General features: G+C 40.0%; 1 protein-coding gene across 2 annotated transcripts in view; it reads left to right on the top strand.

Annotated features, from left to right (window-relative positions):
- Positions 1-19,351, top strand: part of TCERG1L (transcription elongation regulator 1 like) — a 161,668-nt gene that overhangs the window by 132,242 nt on the left and 10,075 nt on the right. The window contains exons 8-11 of one of the 2 annotated variants that reach the window (XM_083443516.1): positions 1,793-1,947; positions 12,424-12,490; positions 16,571-16,700; positions 18,949-19,038. In XM_083443516.1, coding sequence (XP_083299642.1) covers positions 1,793-1,947; positions 12,424-12,490; positions 16,571-16,700; positions 18,949-19,038 — 442 coding nt within the window. Of the gene's footprint in view, positions 1-1,792; positions 1,948-12,420; positions 12,491-16,570; positions 16,701-18,948; positions 19,039-19,351 lie in introns of both variants that reach the window. The other variant, XM_083443515.1, reaches the window with a different exon arrangement.

Below are 19,351 nucleotides of genomic sequence, written 5' to 3'. Positions count from 1 at the left end.
GAACCATGCTTCCGAAACATGCACAAAAACAATCATAAAATTTCCCTTAAACATTATTACAAAAATCACAGCATAAAATGTTTATCCAATTCATAGTTCAACAAGAACAATAATTTTAAACTGAGTCTTTTCTTCTTTAATCTGGAGATGAAAAAAATACTTTATCACAGATAACATGTTTGAAAATTGCCCAGTAGATTTCTTTCCAAAGCCATTAGGTATTACCAATAATTTCAGTAACATTTTGCTGTAATTTAATTACTCCTAATTTATTATGTGAAAACTAATTCCATCTTCCTACTGCTTAATCTTTATTAATCTTTCATTTATATGCAAGCTTTCATTCTGAAATCTAGCTTCCTTCCTCCGTCTGACACCTACCATACAGATAAGAGCTTAAGGGTTTTTTTGTGCCCCTGTGGAGTATTTATGATTGGTAATAAAATAACATTTTGTGAAAGTTTAATATATATTTTTCCAATGACACTTATATTCATACTCTGAAGTTCAAATTTTAGAAATCTGCTTTAATCCCAAAATTAACTTTGTTATCTAAATTCTGCTGGTTTTTGATTAGATTTTAGATTCATTTCAGTTGTTAGTGAAATGAATCTAGTGATGCCTACCCTTATAATCCCTTATAAATGTTTGTACAATGTATATTTGGTTATTGTTCATTCCACCCCCACCTACCCATGGCATGGATTGATAAATATAGCTGGTAGATTAATTATATATGGCAAACATCATGCAAAACAGCTGGAGACTCCTTTGTCCCACCAGCCTGCATCAATTTAGAAATGAACCATGGCCTTAAAAAAAAAAAGTATTTCTTTCTTTACCATATTGTGTTGCAGTAGTAACCTATTATTATGGCAATTATAATTACTAGTTGTGAAAATGTGCTGATAATTGTGAGTGATGATTTCTTAACATATATCAGGGTCATGAAACAATGAAATTTCTTCCAACAGCCCTGCTGGGGCTTTTGCAAAGTTTACATCCTATTATTGCATGACATGCTTGTATAAAAATATATTATTGGGTCTATGGATTTTTTTTTAAGGTCCAAACTATACATGACAAATCCATGACAGACCTTCTAAAATGTAGTCATGGTGGGCAGATTGCCTATTAGTTCAATGGTGGCGGCAGCGGTGTTCAGCTTTTGCCGCCCGTGTACCATGACCAAATTTGTCCTCCCCAAGATGCTCCCTTTCCCCTGCAGGAGCAAATTGCATTTATCTTTCCTGGGATAGCAGCAACTCTGGGGAGGTGGCATTTATTTGGAAAATGGCCAAGGGGTAAGGGTTAAATAGCCCTCACCATGGCACTGATGTGAACAAGTCAGCAGCCTCCAACAGCTGCACATGAATGTGGAACTATGGATGGAATATGCATTCACTTATGGAAAATACCAAAGTCCTATTCTGTTCAGCATCTTGCTGGCCTAAACTGTACATACTGGCCCAACCCTTCCTTTGTGTCCATATTGCCCACCAACTGTGCTCCCCTCCACACACTGGAGGGAAAAGGTCTGAAGTGTGGAGCTATTTTTTACACATGAAAGCTCTGTGTGCAATCATTGTTCCAAATTGCAAGGAGAATCTACACAGCCTGGCCAGATAATGGGAATTCAAAGCAGCAGGTGGGGTCACCATGCATTAGACCTACTTTCTTTAGAACCATGGCTGGGAACGCCAGCATAAGACTAGAATTAGCACTGCAAGAAATATCTTTCTTCCCACACTGTATTTGAGATTCTCTAAGCCTAGTTTGTTGATTGAAATAGGTGTATAGTCTGGACTGGAGATGACCGAGTCTTCTTCTTCAACCCTACAATGCAGTTGTCAGTATGGGAGAAGCCTGTGGATCTAAAGAATCGTGGTGATATTAACAGAATCATTGAAGACCCACCTCATAAACGCAAACTGGAAACTTCAGCAAGTAACTAATGCTGTGATTATTTTCATCTATTTAAATTTAAAAGATGTCTATTTAGATCTGAGATGATGGCCATGAAATATGCAAAGTTGAATGTCAAATGATCGTAACTTGAATGTTGATATTGTGTTAGTTCAGCATCTGATCTTTGAATGATCTCTTCATCAGTTCTGATTTACACTAAAAGGTCTAATATTCAAATTGCTGGTTATTACTGGAGTACCCCAAATGGCTTGGGACCAGGTTAAATGAAGAATTGCCTCCTCCTATGTGGACCTTCTTATCAGCTATGATAATCTATGGAGACCTTACTACCACCAAGAGAAGGGTGGTTGAAGGAAACTTGAGATAGAGCCTCATTGGTGGAAGTGCCCCACTTGTGAAATTTTGTATCAAGAGAGGTTAGAATGGCATTCATGATTTCTAGCTGGGTAATTAAGACAGTTTTATTCTTCTAAGCTTTTAATGTATTTTCATTGTACCAGATGTCACTCCTCTATATTATATATAATTCTGGATTTTAAAAATCAAAGTTTATTTTATTAAAATATTTATTTCTGTAAACTCCTTTGTGGAGCAAAAGGCAACATAGAAATGTTTCAATAGATAAATTATGTTAAGATGGGCACCCACCTGTTGTGATCAGGGAGCCAAGAATTCTTTATGTCAACCTATTTTTAAAACCTGACCCTAAACATGTTTACATGGAAGAAGGCCTGGCGGCTTTCACTTCTGCCAAAATGCAATTAGACTTGCCTTCTTTTGTCTTCTATGCAGTTATATTTCATTTGTTCTTATCAGAAATGCCCCAGCGTAGCTTGTTTTATCCAAATGTTTTATTGACTATGCTGCCCAGGGGAGCTGTCCTGTAATAAATGATTATTTAACCCAGCTGTAGAAAACAAATCTCAAAGATCCATCTCGCTGGAATGATGGAAGATTTGGCAGAAATGTAGGTACTTCCGTCCAAAACATGGTATTGTTAGTCAATCTTCAGACACCGGAGACTTCTTAAAGACATCCTTGGCACTAAGAAAGAATTATTGCTGCTGAGCTCAGATATATTTTAAATTGTATGTGTTCTATATATGTATGTGTCTGTGTGTGTATTGATGCAATATTTTTAAAGTCTAGTACTGGTGGGCAAATCAGCAGTGCTCGCTCATCTTTTGCTAGGAAGGAAACACCTTTGAGCATACATATTTTCCTTGTTGCGCTTATGCAACCAAGATGCAACTTTCTTTTAGAGCTTATTCCAGGATGATCAAGCAGCCTGCACAACTTGTCAGTCACCAAGTCAAACACAGCCCATGTGTGAGCTGCAAGTCCCAGACAGGCCAGAAAATCCTATGGATGCATAGGAAGTTTCCTCATAGTGATCCATCTGAACTGACTGGTAGCAGCACTTTGGGGTTTCAGACAGGGATCTTGCCCAAAGTCCCTTGGGGATCTTCTGGCTGCAAGGCATGTACTCTGCTATACCACCATGATTATTTATTAAATTTCTATACAGGCGGCAACCTGTAATTGACATGCAATCGTTGACACGTGGGTCCTTTTGGACCCGGAAGATACGATACGATATGATATCTTTATTGTCATTGTCCCTTGCGGAACAATGAAATTGAAAACTACATAAAACTATATAAAAACTACATAAAACTACATAAAAACTACATAAAACTACCACAAAACTACATAAAAACTACATAAACCTACTACAAAACTAGTAGTTTTGTAGGAGGCAGAACAGCGGCAGAACAGAGGTGGGGTGGGGTAGAATGGGGCAAGGCATGCTTCTACGTGTTCTGTCGATGCAAGCAGGAGCCAGGAACGGAACTCCCATGCGAAATGGTTGCCGCCTATACCATCCTTCATCCGTGGAGCTCAGGGCAGTTTACAATATAAGCACTGAAATGCACAATGTAGTAACAAACAACTACAATGCTACCCCACAGTTTAAAAGGCCATAGATTGTTTAATTAGCCAAAGACTACTAATGGGACGTGGGTGGCGCTGTGGGTAAACCACAGAGCCTAGGACTTGCCGATCAGAAGGTCGGCGGTTCAAATCCCCGCAATGGGTTGAGCTCCCGTTGCTCAGTCCCTGCTCCTGCCAACCTAGCAGTTCGAAAGCACAAAGTGCAAGTAGATAAATAGGTACCGCTCCGGCGGGAAGGTAAACGGCGTTTCCGTGCACTGCTCTGGTTCGCTAGAAGTGGCTTAGTCATGCTGGCCACAGGACCCAGAAGCTGTACGCCGGCTCCCTCGGCCAATGAAGCGAGATGAGCGCCGCAACCCCAGAGTCGGTCACGACTGGACTTAATGGTCAGGGGTCCCCTTTACCTTTACCTTTACCTTTACCTTACTAATGAGCTAAAGCTTTCCACAAAGACACTATCTATAGATCAGAAGAAGAAAAGTCATTTTATATTAAGTTCTTATATATCTATTTGCTATTTTTATTATTTCTTATGATGATTGATATGAAATCACTCATATTAATCCCACACGTAGATGCTATAACAAATAGGGTCATTTATGTGCAGCTATGCTGGCTTAAGTGAGGTGGCACCACAGTGACATTAGAACAATATATTTCAATCCCCTTTTGAACATTAATTGAAATCATGAAAATATGTCCTTTCTGAAGGGTATTTGAAACAGCAATAACCAGGATTGATACTGTTTCTAGTATGAATAATTTATCGAAGAAAAAGTATGAAATAACCAAAAGTAACCTTATTGTAGATATATAGAATACAGTGGTACCTCAGGTTACATACGCTTCAGGTTACATACGCTTCAGGTTACAGACTCTGCTAACCCAGAAATAGTGCTTCAGGTTAAGAACTTTGCTTCAGGATGAGAACAGAAATCATGCGGCAGCAGCGCGGTGGCAGCAGGAGGCCCCATTAGCTAAAGTGGTGCTTCAGGTTAAGAACAGTTTCAGGTTAAGAACGGACCTCCGGAACGAATTAAGTACTTAACCCAAGGTACCACTGTATTTCATGTAGTGCTCGTGCAAAATCTCTGATCATTTATGTTTCAACAGTTGTTTTAAGAACAAAGTTCTTAATTTATTGTGTCTGATGATCACATAAGAGGTGAACTCAAATTGTTGCTTATTACTAGCTATGCTCATAAGGAAATTCAATATAGTAACTGAGTTACTATAAATAGACTTCCCCATTTTCTTCAACATCATCATAAAAAATATCCCCACTGCACCACCCTCAGAGAATGCAAACTCCCCCCCCCCAAAAAAAAACCACACCACACATTCAAGATAACCTTTATGAAGTTGTTTGTTTGCACTGTAGCTAGGCTTACCGTGTCAGAAAACCAAACATTCTGGCAACGGGTTGGGTGCAAAGCATGTTATACATAAAGCCTTGGCATGGAATTGCCAAGGGGACCACGTTCTAGCAGGGAGGGCACTGACAGGAGCCCACGACCTGCTCCAGTGACAATAGGGCTTGGAGTTAAGATCTTGGGGCTTGGTGCTGGTCATGGATGGAAGCAAGAGATGAAGATCAACTGGGAATTGATGGTTCAGAGCAGAACCAAGTGGGTCCAGAACTGAAGGTGTATGTATATAAATAAACAAGCATAGTTGGTTGGGGAAAGAAATGGCTCTGTCCTATGTTCTTCTTGAACATAGGGGGGGACACGGGGGGGGGGGATATAACCAGGTCATTTTCCCATGCCAACTGCAGCTAGAGTTCTTATTAGTATATTTCATAACAAAGATAAGGCTAGAAAAATGTTCAGTGCACCCTTTAACTCACAAGATAAACAGCCCAAATAAACTACATTTTAAGTGTCCCATTGAACTGGATTGTTGTGTTATTACAACTTTAATTAGACTGCCGCGGTGGACAAAAGTGAGGCTAACCATAGTTATCAGAACATTATAGGTTAATAGCATCTCTTCCTGCAAGAAATCAAATGTGCTTGAAATGAATGCATGAATGAAAATAATTAAAAAGATTGCACATTTGTGTAACAATTTATGCTCACTAATATTCATGAAGGTGTCATAAGCTCATTTCATGGGTGTGCATTATGCTTTTCAATGCAATGCATCTTGCATTCTGTTCCTTCTAAAAAGAAGGGTTAAGGATCAGAAATGAAATGCAAGACCTCTGCCTGAGATCCTGAAGAACTGCTGCCAGTCAAAACAGACAATACTGGGGAAGGTGGGGGGGAAAGTCCACTTTAGACTTGTCTTCCTGCTTGCTTATGTGCTACTCATTCATAGAATTGTAGTGTTGGATGGGGCCATGTAAGCCATCTAGCTCAACCCTCTGATTCAGGAGATTCAGAGCTAGAGATCCCTAGGCCCTGCTAGATCCTCTAATTCCCCTCAAGAATTCCCTAATTCCCAACAATCCAATCCAATCCAAATAACTTTATTGTACTAGCCATTGGCCATGACAAATCTGAATCAACAATAAATACAAGCAAAAGGGGTGTCACACCACAAATAATGGTCTTACAGTTCACTGCTATATTGTCCAGGGTCTCCTTTCTGATCTTTTTGGCCGCCAAAACAAAAAGGTTGACTTTTGAGAGTCTTAATTCCTGATAATAAGATTACTCTTAAGTGGCATCCAGTGGAAACACTCAACTTCCCGGTCTACCTGATGGTTCACCTTCATTGGCTAAGGAGTGGTGACCTCATACTAGCATAACCTTCTATAATTGACTTTTCAAAGTCTTGCCTTTGCTGGTCCATCTCAGATTTTGCTTGGTTCATGTCTCTAGGGTTAGGCGGACACCCTTTCCCAACCATGATGGATTTTGATTGTCCCTCCCCTGCCGCCGCCCTTTAAGAGGCAGGCCTAGAAGGTGCCTTTAATACTTTTTACCTGTTAGTTGAATAGGGGCAACGGGAGTGGTTTCTCCAGAATTGGGAAGCCTACTGACCATGCAGCCACAGCCATGGGGAACTTTGTGAAATGGGCTTGAACAAAAGCTCTTTTGAATTCTGTGTAGTTTTTGCACTAGATGTTTTCTAAACTGGACATGGTCTGAAAGCATATGAGGCTAGCACTTTGCTTATGTTAAGCAGAACATGTGCATGTTCTGTGAACTCCATGATGGGGGGAAAGATGTAAGTGTAAGAAAGTATGTTATCTGGCTAAGCGATCTTGTCTTTTGTTGCAGGGTTTTCCTTGTTAATTGTTGACTCTGTCTCCATAATAAGAAGCCACCTTTTTAAAGAAATGCTGTGTCTAATCAGGCATCAGTATTTCACCCACGTTTTAGGAAAGAGGCTTCTCGAGATTGCTTGCTTACATGCTTTTCTGAAAAGGCTCCACTTTTTTTGGAACTCTCTGTCCAAGGCTGCCTATATATCCCTGACAGAATTAAAGATAGACAGGTGGCAGCTGTTGAGAAAGAGCCTTTGCTAACAGATTAAAAAGCTGATTGGGCTTGGGCTGAGTGATTTGTTCCTGGGAATTTAACAGCAGAAACAAGCAGAAATGGTATAATAATGCCATTGATAGAATACGGGGTAGGGAGGAATCAGTGTGCTGAGGCAATTATCCTCATGGTCAAATTGACCTTTTACCTTAACACCACATATGAAGCATTTTTACTTGGATGTTGAAGTGAAATTGATTCCAAATGTGCTGAACACTTGACCCCATCTGCACTATACATTGAAAGCACTATGATATCACTGTAACAGCCATATGTGCCAGTTCCTAGAGGCTGACACAGTTACACCCCCATATTGTTTTTGAAGAGAGCTGGCTCCCTCAATGTTCAGAGGGTGTTCAGCAACACCCCCGGGCTCCTCAAGATGATGCAAACATGACATCAGGATGCTGAGTGATGTCACGTGCATGACATCAGGATGGCGCATTGGGCCCCCTCAATCAACTGGAGAACATGGCACCTCTCCCTCTAAGCATCCTGGGAACTATAGCTTGTTAAGGGTGCCAAGAGTTGTTAGGAGACCCCTATTCCGTTCACAGAGCTACAATTTTCAGAATTTCCTGGGAAGAGGGCTTGGTTGTTCAATCATTCGTGTAATTGCAGCTCTGTGCAGGGAACAGGAGTCTCCTAACATCTCTCAGCAGCCTTAGCAAACTATAGGTGCCAAGATTCTTTGTGGGAAGCCATGACTGTTTACAGTTGTAGAATACTGGTTTAAATGTATATTTCAGATGGCGCTCCCATTCACTCATTGGGGCTCACACAGGAGAACTCTTCAGTGGATTGTGCTCTGGAGAGAGCTAGAAACTTAGGAATTAATGAAATGGTTTTCCTCTTGTACAAATTCTCATTCAGCGTCCCTAGAACTTCAACTGTTAAAACAGGATCTGAGGTCAAAGTGGACTTGTGTCCTAACCTAAAGTTTCAGATGCTTTTCGTTTCCCTTTGTCATTCTTCTTTATCAGTTTCACTTTTATGTGAACTCAGTTGAATCTAATAGCTTGGTCTGGCACTAAGTCAGCTTCAGCATTAATAAACACATTTATGGCCAATTTAACAATACAGTCTTGCCCTAGCCTTTTCGGGAATAGACCTTGCGTTTGGTTTTGAATAAAGTATAGAGCTGACCCTTGTGTATATTTCTTGTATTGCTGTTAGTCATTGTGTTTCCCAGCTCTGTTTACTTCCAGAAAGTGGATGGTTTTGGTGCCTTTTTTGAAACTGCTTGCTTTCCATATGCTCTTTATCCAAGCTATCTATTCCCACACAGAGACAAATAACTTTAAAGTCTATCCCTGCGTCGATTTTTCTAGTCAGCTCAGAGAGGCCTATGGGGTGATAAAAGGTTTTAGAGATGTTCCATCTCAGATGCCTGCTAACTTGTGACAGCTTAACTCAGATACGTCTTCCTAGCAGGTTCTTCTATGCCTTAAAATCACTTAAAGAACTTGTGTCTTCTTTAAGAGAAAGATAATACTTTGTTTGCACTACTGATTCCTAATGGTTACATATATACTCTTTTGATAAGCATCAAGTATGGTATTACATATTTTATTATAGGTTAGGTCTATTTTTGTTTCAAGAAGGTTGAAAGTCCATCAGCAGAATGCTTAGACAAATTTGTAGAAGATAAGGCTATCAATGGTTACTTGTTATGATGGCTGCACATAACCTCTGGTATCAGATGCTCTAAGCCTCTCAATGCCAGTTGCTAAGGATTGCAAGTGGGAGAAGGCTATTGCACTCATGTCTAGCATATGGGCTTCCCATAGATACCTGGCTAGCCACTGTGAGAACAGAATGCTGGCTTTTTGGTCATGCATTCAACCGGACTACCTATACAGTATGGGACATGCTGGGTGGCTGTGGGAAGGGTATGCAGCTGCTCCCTTAAACATGCTGGTCCAGTTCAGAGAGGGAGAGGAGTATCATCAGAACTAGAACGATCTCTGTTAGAAGGCTGCAGGGATTAATTTTACCTAGTTTTTCAGCTACTGGGAAATTGCTGCTAAAATAATCCCAGGCAGAATGTCTCCAGATAACTTCAGTGAAGTGTGCACTCTTAAGGAGTGTCCGTGGTTCCCCACCTGGGCCACATTCAGTCTCTTGCATGCAAGGACCTCCCTCAACAGAACAGGTTGCATGTTATCTTATTATTGGTATTGTGAGCACCAGCCAGTGAAGCTGTGCAGGTGGGGACCCTGTTGTTCTGCTGGCTTCACAATATTGTGGGTCGTTGGCAGTTGCCAAGAAAAAGAGGTGGGAAGAAAGTCACAGGGCGCTCAGAGGTGTGGTGTGTCACAGCAGGAGCATCAGATTGATGCTGCCTTTCACAGTGCCAAGTTGCCCACACTTCCCCCCTCCAAGTGACCCACCCATATGCTGTCTCACCAGTCCCTACTGGGTACTAATAGTACCCAGCTTTACTGTGCATTTATGTGTGCCTTGTGATACAGCATTCCTATCTGATTCCTCACAAATTACTATGTTGCCAAGCAGAGTGGATATAACTGCAGTGCTACTCATGCATGTCAGATTTTTGCCGCACCCACATGAAAATGCCAGCCTGTATTTCTTTTCTCATTCAATCAGGTTTTCCCCTTTCCAGGGAAAATTCAATAAACAAAACTCTCCCCCCCCCCAAATCATTTTGCCAGTGTCCTGTTTGCAATACCCGAATGACCCATTTGCGATGTTACGGTTCCATCTGGAAGCACCCTTGGTCTTCAGCCATTGCAGTATTATAGCAAATTGTCATGGCGTAGTAAGAAATGTAATTTTGTTCAGTTTGGTTTTATGTGGGCATGTGTGTTCCTTGATTCATTTCTTTAGCAGCCTGCTTCGGAAAATTGATGTACGATGTGACCAAGACTCTGAACTAAAATAGAACAATTCACTTCCTATTTTCTGACAGAAGGGGTTGAACCTGTAAGAGTGAGTTTAGCATAGCACAGAATACAGCATTAAGGGCAAAATGACTGAAATAAAGTGTGAGCATAGACCTTAAAGTCACATTTCCTGACTCTGATTTAATAGATCACATGTGTAGCAGCTGGGGCTGAGGGTAAAAAACAAACAAACTTGGAGTCCTGCCAGTCAGCTGAATATTCCACCCAAACAGCTGATTGCCAATATTTCAATGTTTAAAGGAGGCTTGTGTGTATGTGTGGACTTGACTGCTAGATCAGGTCAGGGAATTATTGCAGTCTAAGCAGGAATAGTCATATGGAAGCCTGTTTTCTTGCCTATAAAAGAGATTACTAAGAGGTGATATGATAGCAATCTTCAAATACTTGAATGGCTGCCATATAGATGATGGGGCAAATTCCTCATTTATTTAAAAGCATTTCTGAAATATTTTGTATTTAAAAATCTCTAAGCGGTGTACAGAAATGCAACATGAAAAGAGGGAAGCACTACCGTAAAGACAGAGATGCAACCTAAAAACTATTATCATAAAACCAGGTAAAAATGGGAATTCAGTAAAAACAGGGTCCAATATTATAGCTCAGGAAAAACTTAGACAAAAAGATGACTCATCAAGTTGAGAGAAATAACTGTTGGCTGATGCTTCATGTTTGACAGGGGGAAGGGCATTCTATAATGCAGGGGCAACGTTGGAAAACGCCCTTTTTGAGTCACCACCCTGTGGTATTGTATAGGGTGTGGTGCCACGAATAAAAATTTACCATAAGTGTTCTAAACTCTATTCAGGGACAGACAGACTTTCAGCTAACCTGGTCCCAAGTTGCTCCAGGCTTTAGAGTAACAAGACCTTGAACATGGCCTGATAGCTGCATTGAACCAGCACAGTTGGAATATGCGCTGCCTGGGTGTTTCACTCAACAACCTGACTGACAACCTTTTCTGCTGCACCAGAGAGTTGAAAACATTTGGGTTCAGAGTTGCAAGAAATTGGACTTTATGTTGAAACAATGAAGAAGAACTTCCTGGTGGTACTATCTGTTGGATGGTAGAACTGTCTGCCTCTAAAGATGGTAGGCTATTATTTGTCAGAGGTTTTTAAGAAGCAGCTGGAGTGTCCACCTTTTAGGGACAGCATTACAATGTATTCCATGTGTCCACAAAGGGTAGATGACCTTTGAGGGCCCTTGCGCCTATAGATACAGTCCCTAGTTGGATTGGGGAGAACACTTTTATTTTAAAGTTCTCTTACACACTTAATTGTAATTACTCCATGACTCCCTCTCTCATCATAGACCAGCCTCATATTTAAATATTCAAAATGGAGGGCATATAGGAGTATTTCACCCTTCCCCTCAATAAAAGTGTGCTGCTTATCAGAAATCATGTTGACTTTGGAAGACACACTAGAAATTGCAAGCCACACTGAACTGAGCTGGAGTTTGTCTCCAGTTCATTTTTATTCAGAGTGTGGTGCGCTATATGCAGAAAAGATAAAGTGCTTCAGAATTGCAGAAATAGATAATGGGATCATAAACATCACACTTCTTCTGAAAAACAGCCACATCCCACTGTAATTTGTTAGACAATATCTATGCCAAAACAGGAATCGATCATTTCTTTGGGCTATCCTCTAAATTTGAGAGACAGTAATGTCTGCATGTTTTTGATTGCAATACAGTGTGTCACGTTTAATGACAGAGAAGCTTTATAGTTCCCCTACATTTGAGTAAGAATACCACTGATACTTCTGGCAGAAAGGAGCTTCTATCAAATTTTTCAACTTGTCAGCAATAAAATGAACATATTTTTCTTTTTATTTATTATCCAAATGTGAAATGACAACCTTTCATTTTAAAAAAGTAGTATTAAATAAAATGTGTGAAGATCAAAACAAGAAATTGCCATATGTTGTTCTAAAATCATTCTAAATCTATCAGGAACTCTAGTGTTCTAAGGTAACTCCAAACTGCCAGATAAATGGGCACATCTTTAGAAACTGAATAGACTTTAGGAAAAGCTAAAGCTAAACAATTATTAGCTGATTAATCTAATGTAAAGTTTGTAATTTGTCTAACTACTTTTTTTTTTTTACTTTTAGCAGATAAAAGTGATGGCTCTTATGCAGAAGATTTAAATGATGATCACAGTACTAAAACAAAGAGAAATAAGTAAGTAATATTTTTTCTGACATGAGATCCATGAAGTAACCTTTGCTGAAGATGCCAAAATGGACTTTGACTATATGAAGAATTTCAAGTCCTTATTTTAAATTTAAATTATTTTAATTAAAATTAAACCCAACCATAGCAGAGGTGTTTATCTGCATGGATTAAGGGAAGAATTCAACAGTTTTACTCAGAGTAGAGCTGTTGAAATTATTAGAGCTAACTTGGTCATGTTCATTAATTTCAGTGGGCTTACTCTGCAAAGAACTTAATTGAAAGCCATCCTAAACTTTCCTCTGCAGCTTAGTTTGTAAACTGTGCCCACAGAATATCTGACGAGTAAAAATTTTAATGGACTTTTGTATTTTATTTGTTTGCTTATTAAATTTTTATGCCACCCTTCATCCAAGACAGTTTACAATATAAAAGCAATTTGTTGAAACAGTATCCTGGCCAAATCAGGAATAGAACTTGTTCTTTGGGGGTAATATATTTTTGAGAAAAATAATAGCTGTATGAATCATGCTACATTTTGATATACAGTGGTACTTTGGGTTACATACGCTTCAGGTTACAGACTCCACTAACCCAGAAATAGTAATATTTATTCGTATCCCGCCCTCCCTGGCCAAAGCTGGACTCAGAGCAGCTAACATCATATAAATAAGACAATATACATAATACAAGCGATCAATGAATTAAGATACATCCCACAATTCATTCAACCAATTAAAATTAAAACTGGAGAAGTGGCAATCTTCACGTTAAAACTGGAAGTGGTTAATACACTCCAAGAAGAACTGTTTCCACTGATATTTTAGGGACCTATGAGCAGGCTGGGAACCTCCTTTGTGCTTCTTCTTATACAAAGAGAATGAGTCAGTCTGAACCCTGACCAAAGGTCTGGTGGAACAGCTCTGTCTTGCAGGCCCTGCGGAAAGATGTCAAATCTCACAGGGCCCTAGTCTCTTAACAATAAGCCTTTATTTGTATCCCGCCCTCCCTGACCAAAACTGGGCTCGGGACGGCTAACATCAAATCTATAACATTGGTATAAAATCAAACAATAATTAAATTACCTCCTAAAAACAAGACAGGATCAAATTAAAATATAATTCGATGGTTTTCCACAGGATTAGGGTTGGGAACAGTAATGCTCATCATTATTTGTGTCATTTTTAATTAACTGTACTAAAGAAGAGGCAGCCAGAGAGCATCTTCGTTAATGAAGTAGCTTTCTGGGTTTCCACCCATTTCTCTGGAAATAAAAATTATTTTGGGTTACCAGAAATTGGACTGGAAGCTTTATAGATCGTATTACAGAATAGGATAATTTCGGGAGAATGAGAATGGCTAATATAATATCGAAGTCACTATTATATGAGGAGTGACAATTTGATGCCTTTGGAGCTACTAACATCATGCAATACCCATTTTAGTATAATTTAAGAGTGAATTTGTATAATGCAATTATTGATGGCAAGGAAAATAATGTTAGGACTCATATTGCTTTACTGGGTAATGGAATTTATTAGCTGAAAGATTTTAACATTTCCCATTTCAGCTGAACCATTTAGAACCTTTCAAGAATAAAATCATGCTTATGTCCAATGGCTAAAAGTTTCTAATCAGGTGCAAATGTAGTTAGTTGATTTCAGCTTGGTTTTGTCAGAGAGAATAATCTCTTTTCTGAAAGTTTCTACAACAGATATTACTGGAACTACAATATATTTAAACCACTGGTTGTGTAGCAAGAATGCCAGAATAATGTTAACCCATGTCCCTTATAGTTTTGTTCCCCATGCTAGAGACTAAGATGCAGAATAGGTAAAGGTAAGGTAAAGGACCCCTGGACAGTTAAGTCCAGTTGAATTCAACTATGAGGTGCAGCGCTCATCTCCACTTTTAGGGTGAGGGAGCTGGCATTTGTCCATAGACAGGTTTTCCAGGTCATGTGGCCGGCATGACTAAACTGCTTCTGGCACACAGAACACTGTGATGGAAACCAGAGCACACGGAAACACGGTTTACCTTCCCGCCACAGTGGCACCTATTTATCTACTTGCACTGGTGTGCTTTCAAACTGCTAGGTTGGCAGGAGCTGGGACAAAGCAACAGGAGCTCACCCCATCGTGCGGATTTGAACTGCTGACCTTATGATCGGCAAGCCCAAGAGGCTCGGTGGTTTAGACCACAGCGCCACCTGCGTCAGGTGAATAATGTATCTCTTGAGCATGTGAGCATCTCCATTTATTTCACTGGAGGAACTTCTGTAGGGGCTTCTTCAGTGCTGAGATGGCAGAGTTCCAATCTGCCCAAGGAACTAGCCATTATAATTTACATAGCACACATATAATAAAACTAACAACCATTTTAGTCACCCTGCAAACAAATCTTGCACATTGCAGATGGCATGAAATACAATGGGTTGCCCGTTGTCTCTGGTTAGCACTGAACAAGCCAGGTCCTGTTAGTCCTTTTGTTAATTTACTGCTGTGTAGGAAGTGACAGGTAGAAAGTTAGAGGTTCTTGCTTGTAATGGCTTGGTGGGAATATATAGGCAAGCAATTAATAAGTGAGTTAAAACACTGTTTCCTGTTTCCTTTCCTGACTAAGCTTAAAGTAAGCACAGTGGGTAATAGAGGAAACTGTTTGTAAAAAGAGATAACAAATATTTATCACTTCACTGACTATAAAGCCCTAACACATCTAAGCAGGAAATGTTTAAATTGTAAATATCTTGAGAAGATGCATCATTCAAAAGGGGCTCAGAATAAGACATCTTTGCATGGTGAGTTCCCACCCACCCCAGTGGAAATAATGACACATGACACAATCATTAAGGTTAATGGGCTAAATAAGGCCACAAATTTATTGGTTACTGGTGATGAGCGGTATTGGCTTAGGCATTGGTCCTAACAGACTATATCCGACTTCAGCCCGTCTGCTTGAAGTCCGGGAAGGGTTAACCACCAGTAGGAGGAGTCCTGCTCATGCCCATCAACTAGGAACTCCCTTGGGGTGACTGCTAGGGGGCGTGCCTTAGGCCCTCACCTCCCCAGGCTTTGGACAGGGCCACGCCCCCCAGAATCCTTTATCAGACTACTCTTCAATATGTGGGACAGGTGATGGCGCTACCTCCCCTCTTCCATCTACAGAACAATACCTATGCCTAACTGCCAATACCAAGAAAGTTGTGATGATTTGCTATGAGGTAGGTGAAAACCAAGTGGTGGTGTCAATTTTCCAAGTGGAAAAATTCCTACCAGGCCCTTCAACGGCGACCAACCAAGGTCCATAGCAAGGTCAAGGAACAAAAACCTTATAGGGCAGTAGGGTGGGGAAAGCAGGAACAGCTGACTGGCGGCAAAGAGGGAGATCCCCTGCCTCGTCCTGCCTTAGGTAGGGCAGGCCATGCCCCCTGAGCCAGCCGATTGGCTGACCAGGGGATGACATGGCTGGGAATCCCCCCAATTGCGCAGGTGCTGGGCTCCAGCCGCCGCGCCCGTGTTGGGGCCGTGAAGCCCTCAACCTCACCTCCTCTGTGGGGTGGAAATGGTTTTCCCACAAATCAAAATCTGGTGCCACATCACTTCAGAGCTTTCCCCCAGTCTAGAAGTTGAGAACACACTCTATCCTAAATGGAGCAAGGTAGGAGTTTTTCTCCAGATAAAGCTGAACATCCAAGTAAGGACTATCCCCCAGTAAAACAGTCTTAACAGTGTGCCAATCTGAACTCTCAGCTCCAATAAAGGCATCCTTTATGGAGCCTCTCTCAGCCTTGTGCCCTCAAGATGTTTTGAACTATAACTTCACTCAGCCCCTTCTAGCATGGTTGATGAGAACTGTAGCTCAAAATATTTGGAGGGCACCAGGTTGGGAAAGTCTGTTTCTAATGCCTCTAAAGAATGAGGTTAAGAACACACTAGCTGCATATCTTTAAACTTAGACAAAAATAAGTTAATACAAGAACACTCTGTGCAACAAGTTGCTGCTTTTATTTTTCTAGTTCCTGCTGAGTTTTTAAAGATAATTGAGCGTTAAAAATTTATTCCATCCTGCATATTACTTGCATTATTTAAGACTGGAAGATCCTGAGAACGCTGGGCTAGACAAGGTCGAAGAGAAAAATGTGAAAGCCTCTGAAGATCAGATTATACTTCCATTGGAAGAACGTATTACCCATTTCAGAGATATGCTTCTGGAAAGAGGGGTAAGAAATAAGGTTGGACTGGCTTGATTCCAGCAGATTATGAGAACACGATATAAACTCAAGATTTGTAACAGTATGTTGCAACCATCTCATGATTCCTACCGCTTCTATAAATGCTTTTTAATATTGCTTTCCTATCCACATTTATCACTGTTGAATGATGTTACGTTGCTTCCATTTGTTGTACAAAAGGCTAGGTGATGTAAAGGACACTATATAAATGTAATCTGTGCCCAGAGAGCTTATAATCTTTCTTATTGCCTGATTTTAGGCATGTTCTCTGTCTTTGAATAACAGTTCAGGTACCCAATGGAAACATGTTTAATTACATTCCATTACACTCAAAACAGTCTCTGATTTAGACTTGATCTAACTAATTCCACATCCCATGTTTGACATGTTTCTAATGATATGATTCTAAGATTCAGGTAGGTAGCCGTGTTGGTCTGACACAGTCGAAATAAATAAAAATTGTCCACTAGTACCTTAGAGAGCAACTAAGTAGGACTAATTACAGTCGTCAACATGTTTACCATACCCACTGAGTCAATCAACCATCTCCTACTACCCTCCTGAGAAAAACTCCACCCTCCCACTATATATAAGGGTCTGGTGACTTCTGTTTCAGTGTATCTGAAGAAGTGTGCATGCACACAAAAGCTTATACCCAGAACTTAGTTAGTCACTAAGGTGCTACTGGACAATTTTTTAATGATTCTAAGAGTATGTTCTAATCATTATGAAGAAGCGCATTGAATAGGACAGGTTAGAACAGAATAATCCAATCCATTACGGGACATAAATATCTGAAAATTGTTCTTATTTCTACCAACTTTTGTATTTCAGTGGAAATGATAAAGTTTTGTTAGGTTTAACACTTTGGGTATTAAATCATGGTGTCTTGCCTATGCAACAGCTTAACTAAACAATATTCCCTTTCTCTACAGGGCTGGGGACCCCCCTGGAGAGAAATTGGGGACACAAGGGGAGGGGAGGAAAGGAAGTATTGTTGTATTTGCTGGCACAATCATGGATCTTGCCCTTTGAGTAAATTTTTCACACAAGCCTTCAGCCTAAAGAGCAATCATCTCCTATAGGAGATTCCCAACATGTTTGACCTAAGTTTCTCCCCTGATTGGAAGGCTAATTAGAGCAAGATTTAATATCAACATAGTCTATTTGGCTTCCCTAAGACTGCCCCAGTACCTGTTGTATGTTATACTGGCTCGCATTGTATTCCGATGTTGGCAGATAGGTACAGATATGGAGACAGACAAAAGGGGACCATTATTACAGAGTTAGACCAGAAGGACCTAGCCATGAAAGAGCTACATGTGTCTCATAACTATGTAAGCAAGATCCAGTGAAGCATCTAGCCCAATGAAGAGTTCTGGAGAACTCTAAAGCTTATTCACTGTTTTATGACACTTTGGTTTCATTAAGGTTTTGCCCTACTGTAGATTTGGTTTGTGTTTTCTTTTTATGGACCCCAACTGCTAAAGAATAAGCAAAGCAGGATGGATTACATGCATGAATTACCTAATGAGGAACAATTACTTTCTATAGTAATTTTATACAGGTTTATGTGAAACAATAAGTTTTGGGTGATTAATCAGTATATAAATCCTGTTAAATAAAAATAGTGAGCTAGCCCATCCCAGTTTCTACTCAGCCTAAGCCTGATCTGAAAGCTGATTCAAATGGATCTATTATTATTATCATCAGCATGATTTGCATCTGCTTTTATTAGTCACTTCTGGAAAACTGACCCAAAGCAACTTACAAAACCTATCGGTAACAAGTATTTAGAGGACCATTACAAAAAGAAGAAAACTTGAAAGCTGAATGAAATGAATTTGAGGAATAAGATAATTTCTGAATTAAAATTCCCGGTTAAAAGAGTGGGTGAGGGACACCATGAAACAGTTATAGTTGTGTCATATTGATTTCTGACCTGTTTCCTATGGTATTGATCATTCCTTCAAACATTTGGGGTTTTTTTGCTGTTCTTCATTTCTGCATCATACATTTTCCATTCTGTTCTCACAGCCAGTTCTCCTCTTAATCCCAGTTCCCTTGATTAAGATTTATTCTGTTTCTTGAGTAAGTTAGGTCATGGCAAACGCTGTAGCTTGTGGCATTCTTGCAGTGTTCCGTTTTTTTCACTCAGAAATTGAATTTACAGCCAGATTAGTTCCAAAACCTTCAGAAAATTGTTTATATATCTTCCATTCATATCTTCCTTCAGGTCTCTGCATTTTCCACATGGGAAAAAGAGTTACACAAAATAGTATTTGATCCACGTTATCTCCTACTCAACTCAGAAGAACGTAAACAGGTGAGTTTAAAGTTTTATAACAATGCATGCCTCCCCCGACAGTTCAGAGTGCTTGAGCCAATTCCGTTACTCTTTTAAAGAACATGACATACCTGAAATAACTATGGTATAAAAATGGGCATCAGAAAACAAATGGGTCCTTGCTTCCATGCTGTAAACATAAACTGAGGGAAATGGACGATGAATATCTTTCAGAAATAGGCAAACTGAAAATATAAGCAGATATGCAAAGGAAAGTTGAAACAGGGAAGTCCATCCATTTCTGTGGAATTCATGGTGGACAAAAGATAAACAGCTGGCTAGTTTCAATCTT

This window comes from Podarcis tiliguerta, assembly GCF_965153285.1.
Source record: "Podarcis tiliguerta genome assembly, chromosome: 5".
Lineage (NCBI taxonomy): Eukaryota > Metazoa > Chordata > Lepidosauria > Squamata > Lacertidae > Podarcis > Podarcis tiliguerta.
The sequence above is the reverse complement of the archived record's forward strand: the minus strand, read 5'-3'. Positions and strand labels throughout refer to the sequence as shown.